The sequence below is a fragment of the Ascaphus truei genome, chromosome 1 (assembly GCF_040206685.1).
Source record: "Ascaphus truei isolate aAscTru1 chromosome 1, aAscTru1.hap1, whole genome shotgun sequence".
NCBI lineage: Eukaryota > Metazoa > Chordata > Amphibia > Anura > Ascaphidae > Ascaphus > Ascaphus truei.
The window spans coordinates 435,010,966-435,024,687 of record NC_134483.1 but is presented as its reverse complement, the minus strand read 5'-3'; the positions used below and the strand labels follow the sequence as shown (position 1 = coordinate 435,024,687).

Sequence of the window (13,722 nt, the reverse complement as noted above, 5' to 3'; positions counted from 1 at the left end):
TTCATGTTGATATTGATAAGATACGTCTTTATGAACTTTCTAACTTTGAACCATATTGCCAAATTATTGGTTACAGGTAAGAAGATTTCATGTTGTATTTTTATGACCTGTGCTGACACAATGAGATTCTAACTGCATTTTCCCTCAATTATAGGCTAAGGTAAATTATCACCAATATAGATTATGCTCATTATATCTGTCTCCACTCTATAAAGAGTTATTAAACATATTCTTTTTTTACATAAAACATCAATTTGCACTGGTGTCAAGTACAAGCAAATTCCTTTCTGGCGCTGAGGTGAGGTTGAGATGAGTGGGTTTATGATTTCTTCTGATGAACAATGACCTCAGGAAAAGGAGAAAGAAAAAGACAAGACATGCAGGGGACCTGCAATAGTGTATTACCCAAGGGATGACCGGATGTTTACAAAGAAGGAGCAATTTATTATTAAAATAACGTGGTTAAAAACCATGGATGACAATTAATAAACATACATTGATTACAATAAAATAATTAATGAACTGGTGCCTAGGCACTATCCACACTTATATAGTTTGGAACAATGTCCAGCAGTTCTGTTCTTTGCTCCGCCTGATCTAAAATTGAAAACCTACTCACCACAGGTAAGTAGTATAAAAGCAGTGTATAAGCACTTGGTACTGGTGGTCTTGGCCTCTGATGTCGCCGTCCGCCTGGTGATATGGTCGCATCTGCTGCCGGGGGTCTGTTTCTGTGTTCCTGTGAGCGCTGCTTCCTGGAATACACCCGATCCCCTCGGCGTGATGACGTCACCTGTATTAGTCCTCGGCTACGGTGGCTCAGCGGTACCACCAGACCTTCCAACGCGTTTCGAAAGTACGAATAGCGTCTCTCTTCGTCAGGGAACGAAGAGAGACGCTATTCGTACTTTCGAAACGCGTTGGAAGGTCTGGTGGTACCGCTGAGCCACCGTAGCCGAGGACTAATACAGGTGACGTCATCACGCCGAGGGGATCGGGTGTATTCCAGGAAGCAGCGCTCACAGGAACACAGAAACAGACCCCCGGCAGCAGATGCGACCATATCACCAGGCGGACGGCGACATCAGAGGCCAAGACCACCAGTACCAAGTGCTTATACACTGCTTTTATACTACTTACCTGTGGTGAGTAGGTTTTCAATTTTAGATCAGGCGGAGCAAAGAACAGAACTGCTGGACATTGTTCCAAACTATATAAGTGTGGATAGTGCCTAGGCACCAGTTCATTAATTATTTTATTGTAATCAATGTATGTTTATTAATTGTCATCCATGGTTTTTAACCACGTTATTTTAATAATAAATTGCTCCTTCTTTGTAAACATCCGGTCATCCCTTGGGTAATACACTATTGCAGGTCCCCTGCATGTCTTGTCTTTTTCTTTCTCCTTTTCCTGAGGTCATTGTTCATCAGAAGAAATCATAAACCCACTCATCTCAACCTCACCTCAGCGCCAGAAAAGATTTCCTTCCAGCCTTCAATCCATCTCTGGGTAGAAGATACCAGAATAATCTTTTAAAGGCAGCTCCAGGACTACCTATTGGACTCTTTATCAAAGGTTTTTTATTATCCATCATTGTAATTGCACAAGCGCTGAGTACACACCTATTATTTTACCTACAAGCAAATTCCTACTCACATTTTTTACAGTTGACTGTATTTTTCACTTTATTGTGTTTTTTGTAACACTTAACATTTTTTCACTTATTTATATCACTCGTATTCTTACTTAATTAAGCACACTTAGATTATGTATAAATAGCCAAGTTAGTGATGTTTATCTGGTGCACTGCAACTTCAAATATGGCAATTACAGGAGCACTCCAAGGGACCATTTAAAAAAAGTATTTATTATTATTTTATTGCTGGTATCTGAACTTTTTAAATGTCCCGTGGGCCGAAAGGAAGCCGCAAGGGATGGCGTCACGTCTTCCTATTGGTCCGACAGGAGCTTTAAAGGTGCATTTTGTTAGCCCCAAATAGCCCGATCTGTGCTGCCGTGCTGGGCTTCTACCTGCACACCCTCCGGAGGTATGTACAGCTCAACCCCGTTATAACGCGATCCGTTACAACTCAAATCCACTTATAACGCGATGCAAGTGTGGCTGCCAATTTTCGTATTTATGAATACTGTACAACCCGATTATTGGTATAATAGATGAGATGGGGGGTATGCTCCTTGCTGGTTACCTCAAGCGGTCTGGGTGCTGTGACCCGCTGGCAACAGGAGGGCTGAGGGCTCCGCGTGGTATGGGGAGAGCCAGGACAGGGAACAGGGGGACAGATTACCTTGATCTCTGATGGTGCAGTGCCTCCAGCCAGTGAGGATCTCCTGGTGATCTTCAGGGGTTGGACCCCCACTGACACTCCTTCATAACCAGAGACAGGAAGCCACACAGCAATGTCTTTTCTCTCTCTTTATTCAGCCATCAGCTCCAGCTCAGAGAATACACAGTCCTGTACTTCCATAACTGCATACATGACTCTTAGGACAGATCCCTGACTAATTAGTAGATTTCCCTCCCGTTCCCCATCCCAGGCATGGGAGAAGAAGGGAGAGACTTTCTGTGCCTGTCTGAATTCTTCTTCAGCTCATCTCTAACTCTCAACTGAACTAACCGATTTTAGGAGGCATGTCCCAATTTGAACATCCTTGGGGAGTGTCTCTAACTCTGACTCATTACAAGCCAGAGCCGGATACAGATTGGCCCACACACAGCAGGGGGCGTTCCAACCAAATATCCACCCCTTAGATTGACAGCCTCATAGTTGCAAGGCCCGCCCTCAAATATTGATACAACATTCAAGGCTGAAATACACATACAGGCCTAATAATGGATTTAACCTTTCCACTGCCTGCACTAACAGGACTGACAGAGGAAAGGCCCAGAAACAGAAGTAATTGCCGGGAGGCCATGTTACAATCTCCCCCTGGTAGAATCCTTTGTCCCCACTTTGAACTACAGTAGGTATAACACTACCTTACTGTGCAACATCTGTAAATTTGACATAAGCTGAAATGCAACCACTTGTACATTTCAGCATAACAGGAATGGAATAACCACTGCATATACACAGATACATTGCATATCATGGTAACACAGTGAAATGAGTACAACATAACCATTTCTACCACAGGAGTAATAGAGCTACCTTAGTAGTAATGAGCTGGGTCAGGCTTCCTGACCATTCTACCTTGGCCATTAGGCACTCTTACAGAGTAGCACCTGCGTTTTCCGAACTCTGAAATGTACTCCACCTTGTCTAGGTGAACATCTCGGCCCACCATCCATAATTTTTATTATTGTGGAGCTCTATCCAGATCCACATAAGCGGGGTCCTTAGCATTGGTCGCTAGATGAGCAAGAATGGCTTCCTTCACCCACTCTATGCGATGAACTTCAGCACTGCGCATTAATTTCTCAGGGAGATAGGGGTACTCATAACTCATCTTCCTGAACCTGTGCATTAATACTCTGGCTGCGCGGCTAAACTTCACTAAGCTTCTGTCAGTAGCGGTGCCCGGTAGCACCCAGAAAATAGGACCTTCCCACATAGGGGTTCCTTCTGCCTCCTCCCTGACAGGAGACAATACATTCACAAATTTTACTGAGCCCGTCCCCTCATCATCTCAATCCCCCCACTGAACAGAACCCTCCAAATGTGTCACAAGCATATTAGACAGTAAATCACAGTATTCATTTGGAGCCACGGGACTCACTGGTGATAAAGTCCTGGGGGTCAGGGGTCGTATCCTGGGACTGGTGACAGATGGGGAAAGCGGGACAGAAGGGGCAGATGACACAGGGACTGGGGCCGCCAGTGACAAGGGGGCCTCACCAAAGTCTTGAGGGGGCACATTCAGGGAACTCTCCCCAGGAGGAGCAAAGGCACAGTCCTGGGTCAAGTTCAATTTGCCCCTCCCCTTGGCCTTAATGTAGCGGGCTTCAGCCAGCGCTTTGGCCTGAAGAGCGTCTCGAGCTTCCTTCCTCTCCCTACAGCATAGGAGGAAAGGATCGTTCGTATCAATAGCACTCACCGGAGCGGCCTGGATATCACTGGAGCTCACCCAGCCGGGCGACTCGCCGGCCTTCTCATCTCCCGGTGGTGGAGCAGCAACAGAAGAGTCGATGCAGTCATCAGGGGTGGTGCCGGCCGGCACTTCTCCCGACAGTGGACTCTGTAACAGCATCTCATCTTAGTGGCGTTCAGCAGCTCTCATGTAGGTTAGGACACAAGCACGGGCCTCGCACATCTCCTGCTGACGCCGCAGGTACAGCTCCGCAGCTTTCTGGGCTTGATCCCAGCGGGGATCTGAAGAAAGGACAAGCAACTCACCACCAGCGGTAGCAGCAAGGCTGGTCCCAGCAACATCGGGTACGTGGGAGGTATCGGCCGATACCTCTGGGGTGTTCGGAACAGTAGACTCAACGGAGGGTACCTCCCTATTGGAGCGGCTTACCGGAGCGGCAGTAGAACGCACCTCACAGTATGGATGTGAGGCGGTACCGCAAGACTCAAACGGCAGACCACTGAGCGCCGCTGGCACGGGCGCAGAGGGGGACGGCTCCGGAGACGGAGGAGGATCAGGCACTTGTAGGAAGGCATTCACCCAGGCGGTAGGACCCAGAAGAGAGCCTTCTTTTCGGCCACCATGCCTGACAGTGGGCAGATCCATGCTGGACCTGGACGACGGGTAAGTGGACACCACTTGTAGGTCAGGATAGAATAGTTCATACACCATGGCGATGTTATGGTGCGCAGTGTCATCGGACGATACTTGGGCCAGTTGGGACAACTTACGCATCAGTTGCTATAAGGTGCGCAGCTCCCCAGTGCTCATCGCAAGGTCCGGTTCTGCGGGACCATCGAGTCTAGCCCGCAGATAAGGCACGCGGCAAGCGGAGCAACTCCCCATGAGGTGTAGTGAGCCGCCTGGGTAGTTGCATGGCGGGCAGAACCCAAGTAGTAGGTTCTCAGGGGAGTCCTGGATGACGGACTCCTCCGGTCAGCTCATAAATCTGTCCTCGGCTCTCCAACAGTATGGCAGGCAATTCACAGTAGAGGCACAACTGCTGTCTCTGGAGTACACGTGCGTCTGGCTCCTCACATCCTGTGTGCTCCTGCAGGGCACACCCAGCTCCTCCCCCTGGTAAATAGTATAGTCCAATCCAGAGCAAGAGAGGGGGAGGGGTTTCAGCAGTTTGCGCTGTTTCTGCAAACTGTAAGTCCAGCAAAAGCTTGCAAGTTGATGCAACTTTTGCAAAAGAGCTCATGGCTTCCCTGGTAAGGCGGGAAGCACCATTTTGAGGTAGTAGCAGTACATGCAGTCCCAGTTCTCTGGAACCACCATTTTAAAGCACAAAGTCCAGCACCACGCGGTTTCCTTGAGAGCAAAACCACCATCTTGTGAGGACTTGTGAGACAGGCGTGACCCACTTTTCTTCAGTAAGGGGACACGCAAAGTAGAGCACAATTCTTTTTGCAGAGTACCACGCACCCTGGGGTAGCTACAGGGAACGCCTCACGACCCGTTACCGCAATAGTCCTGTTATTGCTGGGTGCACAGGGGTCTCCGAACTCACATCAGAATGCCTGTCCCCTTGCTGTAACATCGTTGGGGAGTACAGAAAGGTATCCACGCTCCCTGGTCCATAGCCCCCAGGGGGTCGCCCCAACTGCAGTGCCAGGATGGGCCTGCAGGCTCCCTGGTGTAGCTTCAGGGACCCGTTATTCCCCATCCTTTTCTGGGTTAACTGATAGGCAGGGTATCCACGCTCCCTGGCACATAGACACCAATGAGTTGCCTCATTAGTGGCGTGTATGTGGGTATCCACGCTCCCTGGCACATAGCCACCACGGGGTCGCCCCACAGGCCAGTGAGGCTCTCCTCAAGCGGTCTGGGTGCTGTGACCCGCTGGCAACAGGAGGGCTGAGGGCTCCGCGGTGGTATGGGGAGAGCCAGGACAGGGAACAGGGGGACAGATTACCTTGATCTCTGATGGTGCAGTGCCTCCAGCCAGTGAGGATCTCCTGGTGATCTTCAGGGGTTGGATCCCCACTGACACTCCTTCATAACCAGAGACAGGAAGCCACACAGCAATGTCTTTTCTCTCTCTTTATTCAGCCATCAGCTCCAGCTCAGAGAATACACAGTCCTGTACTTCCATAACTGCATACATGACTCTTAGGACAGATCCCTGACTAATTAGTAGATTTCCCTCCCTTTCCCCATCCCAGGCATGGGAGGAGAAGGGAGAGACTTTCTGTGCCTGTCTGACTTCTTCTTCAGCTCCTCTCTAACTCTCAACTGAACTAACCGTTTTAGAAGGCATGTCCCAATTTGAACATCCTTGGGGAGTGTCTCTAACTCTGACTCATTACAAGCCAGAGCCGGATACAGATTGGCCCAGACACAGCAGGGGGCGTTCCAACCAATATCCACCCCTTAGATTGACAGCCTCAGAGTTGCAAGGCCCGCCCTCGAATATTGATACAACATTCAAGGCTGAAATACACATACAGGCCTAATAATGGATTTAACCTTTCCACTGCCTGCACTAACAGGACTGACAGAGGAAAGGCCCAGAAACAGAAGTAACTGCCGGGAGGCCATGTTACAGTATCTTAAATACTTTATTGTACAATGCATACAATTGTAAATTATTTCTAACGCGATCTGCTTATAGCACGATGTGATTCCTTGGACCCCAACCACACCGTTATAAGGGGGTTTAGCTGTATCTCAGGAAGCAGGGTGTCCCCGAAGATGAAATAATACGGTTCAACTCTGGAGACCCCCTGCTTCAAACCTATTTTAATTTTAAATGGTCCCTAGGAGTGCCTCCTTAAAGTTTATTGGGACAAGATCCTAAAGTTTACTGATAGGACAGCAATATTTTTGTCATTGAAGTCCAGCATGAATTAAAATAAATAAAATGTGACCAGACCCAGTGCTCACAAAAGAGTCATTGATATGACACCCCTGTGACTAGTAGAAGGTCAGTTCTTTCATCTTCAAGGTTCCAAAGAAGCCCACAGTATCACAATGTGCACAGTATGCACAGTATGCACAGTATGCACAGTATCACAATGTGCACAGTATGCACAGTATGCACAGTATCACAATGTGCACAGTATGCACAGTATGCACAGTATCACAATGTGCACAGTATGCACAGTATGCACAGTATGCACAGTATCACAATGTGCACAGTATGCACAGTATGCACAGTATGCACAGTATGCACAGTATCACAATGTGCACAGTATCACAATGTGCACAGTATGCACAGTATGCACAGTATGCACAGTATGCACAGTATCACAATGTGCACAGTATGCACAGTATCACAATGTGCACAGTATGCACAGTATCACAATGTGCACAGTATCACAATGTGCACAGTATGCACAGTATGCACAGTATGCACAGTATGCACAGTATGCACAGTATCACAATGTGCACAGTATGCACAGTATCACAATGTGCACAGTATCACAATGTGCACAGTATGCACAGTATGCACAGTATGCACAGTATGCACAGTATGCACAGTATCACAATGTGCACAGTATCACAATGTGCACAGTATGCACAGTATATATGTGACATTATCCTAAATCTGATGCCACTGGGAAAATGAATCTAGTCATTACTGAGAGTTATTGAATATTTATACTATCTGATGGCATTCAAAATAATATTGCTGTTCTCTTTTAGACACTAGGTTGTAAAACTGTCAGTAGCTAAAGATTTTAAGTGGAGATGAGCAAATGTGTCAAAATTCAATTCACAGAATTATTCTTTTTTAAATGTAAAAAAACAACATGTGTTATCTTTCCAAAATTGCTTCCATGTAATTTTTTTATATTTTAATTTTTTTCAAAATTGTTGAATATTTTTTTTTTCTTCCCATTTTTTATATTTGCTAATGTAGCCCCCCTTTGGGAAATACTGGTTGGAATAAAGGGTTAACAGCCTTAATGGGTTAACTGTGTGGGATCACTCAGTTTTTCCAATCACCACCATGTGATGAATGTAATAAGGGTTTGTCACGCCTTTTTATATCTTGTGATGAGTGATGTCACTATAGGGAGATAGAAGGGTATATATAGATCCTCCCAATGTTCTAGAAACAGGTTCCTCAGAGTTCAGACTGAAGCCTCATCATAAGTCCTGTAAATAGGTTGGTGTGTATAGTTATGTGTATCATGGGCGCAATCACTTCAGATAGGTGGGTGCCGTTTTTACCAGCCCTCCCCAATGATGGTGCAATGTCATCTGATGCTGCATTTTCACGACGTTGCAGCATCACATGATGGTGCGTTGTCATGATAACATGTTGCAATGTGATGTCGTATCCCCATGATGGCGCGGGATCACATGACGCTCCCATGTCAATGAGGAGGTCTGATTCCTAGAGAGACCCCACTCTCTCCCCCGGCAATCAGCTTCTTTGCTGTGGGGAAGAGGGTGGGGCCTCTGTAAGCGTGATACCAATTCTTGGGGGGTGAAAATGCACCCTTGCACCCACTCTGGTTGCGCTATTGATGTCTTTTAAGAATGTCTGGTCACCATTTATTGTTTCCAGTTAAGGAACATGCCTAAGATAAATAGCGCATATATTAATGGCCCAAGATTTTTCTCATTTGGGAAGAGGAGTGAGCATTGCTTAATAGAAGTTCTCAGAGTAGTAGGTCCGGAGCATAATCGAATCGCCCCACCGGAAGGTTCTAAGTGAACTCCTGATAAAATATGCATGGACGAGGTACAGTATGCAGTACACAGAGTGATGGGATACTGATCCCCGAGGACAGAACGTATTCCCACCATAAGCCCACTTGAGATGGGGCACTATTGACACTATGCAGGAGATTGCCACTCAAACTATTACTAAGGGAAACAAGCATAAGTACCTCCCCAGCATCGGAGTGAGAGCTATCAGGAAAGAAGCGCAGAGTAACCATATTAGTTGCCACTAGTTAATGTCTGAAGTGAGGTCTGTTTTTTTATGGCGAGCATTATCAAGGTATGTGATTAAAGCTCTTGTACTGTAAAAAAAAACCTGTGAGAGACTCAGCAATGCCATGTATATATATATATATATCCAACTCAATATATCCAACTCCTTAAGAGACGGGCAAGGAGGGTTACACTAATTTTCAAGTTTTCTAACAATGTTTTAGAAGTTTTTAATATTTAATTATTGTCTCATTTCAATTTAACTTTTTTTTCAGGGGGGTTTCCAGGTTTTTTCCATTTATTTTGATTTTTCATTATTCACAAATTTTCCAATTTTTTATTATTTAAATGTAAAAAACTAGTGTCAGATATACGAAATTACTAGTAGTGATAGCCCGTGCATGGCTTTTAAAGCCATTTTGTCTCCAGCAACCAGGAACAGATATTTTTGTGCTGGTATTTAGACCTCTGCAAAAACACACAGGCTGGATGTAAATGATAAACACTGTCACTTACCAAAATAAGTCTACTTTTCTTCAGTTTAAGATCTGGCGTCCAAACGGAGATTAGCCCATCTTGCCCAACTCCCAGCAGTGTACTGTCGGGCATGGGAGAGATTTGGATAAACGGCTCCCTGTGCGGTGTTTCTGTCACTGTTGCAGGAAGGTGAAAGCAGACTTGCTTACATTGCTGCTGCTGCTGCTGAGCCTCTAAATCTTCAAAGTGTTCCATCTATGACCAAGAATAGTCTTTTTGTAACTGCATGGAAAACTATTAGTGTTGCAGAACATTATTGCATGAACACATCATTTACCATCATTTGAAGTGGGCTCCCACAGTAGAGGTTCCCGAATGGAGAGTTTTGATTTCACTAAACGGTTTAACCTGTGTTGAAGACTGCGTGTATGAGCGGCCATGTGCAGTGTGCTATGAAACTCCTGCAAAGTGCTACAATAAACTTCCCCAGATCTCCCTCTGGAAGAGGGTGAGAAATGTGCCAATCTTAAAATTACGCTGATATATGTTTCTTGGATGTGGCAGAGATTTGTGCCACTGATGGAATGGAAAACGTGCTGGTTTCACAAGAAAACATTGAAACATCCAATATAGACCCTGTAACTCCTTGTTCCTACTTTTTTTTTTTTATCTCTGTGACCCCTCTTCAAATCACAAGGAAATGTACATGTAGTCAAATAGAGAAAATAGGCATGGAGAGACGTACTCAAAAATGCAGAACTGGGCTTAGTACAGTAACCTTATAGTGTGTTATGGTATATAACTGCACTGTCTGTTTTATTCCTCCTACTTCTAGACTGACACGTTTTTACAATTTGATATCAGAAGCACAGCATCTCCATGTAAATAGAAAATTGATACCCAATTTACAGTCATTTTATTTTCTTGGAGTCCATCCGCGGCGGTGCTTACCAAAGGGTTAAGTTCCACCCTCCAGCTGAGATAGGACAGAAAACTCTACCTGTGGGAGGACCTATACATAGCCCCTCCTTTCCTACCCAGGTAGTTTCAGTAGAAAAGCTGAAATATATAACTAGAAAGATTAATATCATCTTAGATCTAAACTTTAGGAGGAAACTGGTGTGCACTGCCATTGATGGACTCTCCAGGAAAAGAAAAATACGGTAAGTTAGGTATCAACTTCCTATTTTCCTGGTTGTCCCCATGGCAGTAGTCACCAATAGGCCTTGACAAAGAAGTACTCACATAAAGAAAAATGGGGGAACGGGTCCTAGAATAAAACGCCACACTACCCACCCCCTAAATATGATCTTTTATTTAAGTGCTGACAATTGACTATAGGACTTTTCTACCAAAGCATGCATCTGCTGAGGTATGTACATCCAAAGAATAATTCTTAATAAATGTCCATACTGCCGCCCTGCATAATTCTGCGGGGGAAACCTGTGCTTCCACTGCCCATGACGTGACCATGGTCCTTGTTGAATATGTTTTGACCAGCTCTCCGGCTGGAATCTGTTGAATAATATAAGCTTTCCTGATGGCCGTTATAATCCATTGATTTATAGTAGACTTTGAGGCTGATTCCCTTTCCTTGTTCCCTTTGGAAGTATGAACAGTCTATCTGAATTCCTAAATCCTTCTGTTCTGGAAAGTTACAGCTTTAAGCACCTCACTACATCTAACGTTCTTTGTCGTTTGCTAGCTTTGGGCAAAATGAAGGTAGCATTATCTCTTGGTTGAGATGGAATTTTGAAACAACCTTAGGTAAGAAAAACTGTACCGGCCTTAAGACGACTTTGTCTTGATGGAAAATAAGGAAAGGTTTTCATGAATAAGGCTTGTAATTCACCAATCCTGCGCGCCGACATTACAGCTATCAACAGGACTGTTTTTAATGTTAGATCCATATCTGAAGCTTGAGAAAGTGGTTCAAATGGGGCAACTGTTAGAGCCCATAATACGAACGATAAATTCCAAGCAGGAATTGGGTAATTATATTATGGCTTGATTCTCTTCAAAGCTTGGAAAAATCTACTTATGAGATTTACAGTGTGGTGGCCAAGTGTCTTCCTAGTAGTGCTGATAATGCGGATACCTGAACCTTTAGTAAGCTAGTGCTGAGCCCTTGCTCTAGACCTCCTTGCAAAAAATCCAGAATTGTGGTGAGCAGGTGGTTCCAAAAAGCTTACACCTTGGCACACACACCATAGTTGGAATCACTGTCAGGTTCTAAGATATATTATAGAAGTAGTCCTTTTCCTTTCCGCCATTGTGTGACAGCCCTCTTGATCTGAGCAGCTCCCGTTCAACCTCCATGCCGTCAAAGTTCAATTCTCTGGACTGGAATGTTAGTATAGAGAGCAAAGTCCTTGGCGCACTAACAAGTGCGTGAACCTGATACAATAGTCCTGCTTTGGAGAACTAGTTGGTAAATGTCCACAGTCTGGCCTCCTGATTTCCTTCCGATATTCAATTATCTGTAATCAAAGAGAACAGGAGACCATTGCGCAGTATCTCATGTGAATTGAAGCCTCATCCACACAGCTGCTAGATACTTACATCTAGATGGGTATATGTAGGCCTTGAAAGGTATCTTTAGACCGGAGGTTTGTGTCTCTCACAGGGTTCCCCACTGGTGATGCTCCCGCTCCACAATTGGCCGATTCGCCCAATGGTATACAAAAGATAAAATGCCAAATAGTGTGGTACAGTACAATTTAATAAAACAATAAAAAGACCAACATTTGATGCACTCACATGCTAGATGATCTAACTGCACGATTTACAATGTGCCGTCCGCAAGCATGAGGGGCTGAACTGTGGTGTGTGTGGAGGCTGGATCCCGCATGTATCTCCTCCTCGCGGCCGCAATTCGGAGCGCCAGGTCCACCTCAGATGACGTCACTTCCAACAGCAACCTCCTCAACTGGTACTGGCACGTAGCAATGCGTGCAGCTAAGCTCCACCCTACGCGCGTTTCGTGACTGCTGACGTCACTTCCTCAGGGGTAATGGAGCATTGGTGTTATCGGGTGCTATTTAAGCACAACTAATTGGCCCAAACTTACCCTAATAGGATAATTACTCCTAGATGGGTGTTGAAATAATTGACTAGAGTGCTGATATTGACATTGCAAACTCCTGTCATTCACAATGGCTGTATCACAATATTACTATAGTAAGACTGTAACACAACATTTCTAAAAATACAATCTTCACACAGTGCTACATATGGTATATCAAAAGGCACAAATAATACAATTAATAAACTTTGATACATTAAAATAAATATATATATATAAACATTAATGTCTAAGACCATTATTCCAGTAATATTTAATAATTAATTACATATACTATAATGAGATTTATTTAAAAATAATGGAACTATAGAGAGTATCCATATAGTGCATATGGGACAAGACGAGCAGAGGACTCAGAGGAAATTATTGATGTTGGCTGACAGATTTTATATATCTTACTGTTTGATATTCAATCAACTATCCCTCAAAAAGGATGCTAGGTCAAACTCGATGTTTAGACCTTTTGGGGTTAATGTTTTTAGGGTGTATATCCAATAGCTTTCACGCCGCGATATTAGATTGATTTTATCTCCCCCTCTCCAATTTTGTTTGGGACAATCTATACCCTTGCCGACCAATCCCTCGGGGTTTTGGTTATGTTTTATTTTAAAGTGATTCGAGACACTATGTGTCTCGAGACCCCTTTTGATATTGTAGATATGCTCCGCAAAGCGTCTCTTTAATGGTCTACCTGTTCGCCCTACATATTGTAGCCCACAGGGGCATTCTAACAGGTACACCGTTAAGGAACTTTTACAATTTATAAAAGACTTAATTGGGAATATAGCACCTGTTATGTTGGATTTGAATTCCCTAGATTTGGCACTGTATTTACAGCCAATACATTTCCCACATGTGAAAAACCCATTGAGTTCCCTTAGCCATGTAGTGTTGGATTTTTTTGCTACATCAAATGGACAGCTTGGAGAGAGTTGCAGTTTAAGGTTATTTGCCCTTTTAAACACTATTTGTGGACTTTTTGGTAAAATAGTGTTTAATGTTAGGTCTCCCTGTAGGATTCCCCAATGTTTTTTGATTATTTGGGTGATTTTCGAAGCCATGGCATTATATTTGGTGATGAATGGAATAAACTCCCCTTCCTTGGTTGTCTTTTTATTTTTATTCGAATCCATTACTATTAAATCTTCCCTTGGGATATTTTTTACAGATTCCAA

The 13,722-nt window shown here is 44.4% G+C and overlaps 1 protein-coding gene across 2 annotated transcripts in view; it reads right to left on the bottom strand.

The window, feature by feature from the left end:
- The window catches only part of LOC142503348 (cilia- and flagella-associated protein 337-like), a 75,062-nt gene extending 64,638 nt beyond the window's left edge, over positions 1-10,424 (bottom strand). For both annotated transcript variants that reach the window (XM_075615503.1, XM_075615506.1), the window contains exon 1: positions 9,502-10,424. In XM_075615503.1, the coding sequence (XP_075471618.1) occupies positions 9,502-9,717 (216 nt within the window). In that variant the 5' untranslated portion in view covers positions 9,718-10,424. The remainder of the gene's footprint in view (positions 1-9,501) is intronic.
- Positions 10,425-13,722: the final 3,298 nt, after the last annotated feature.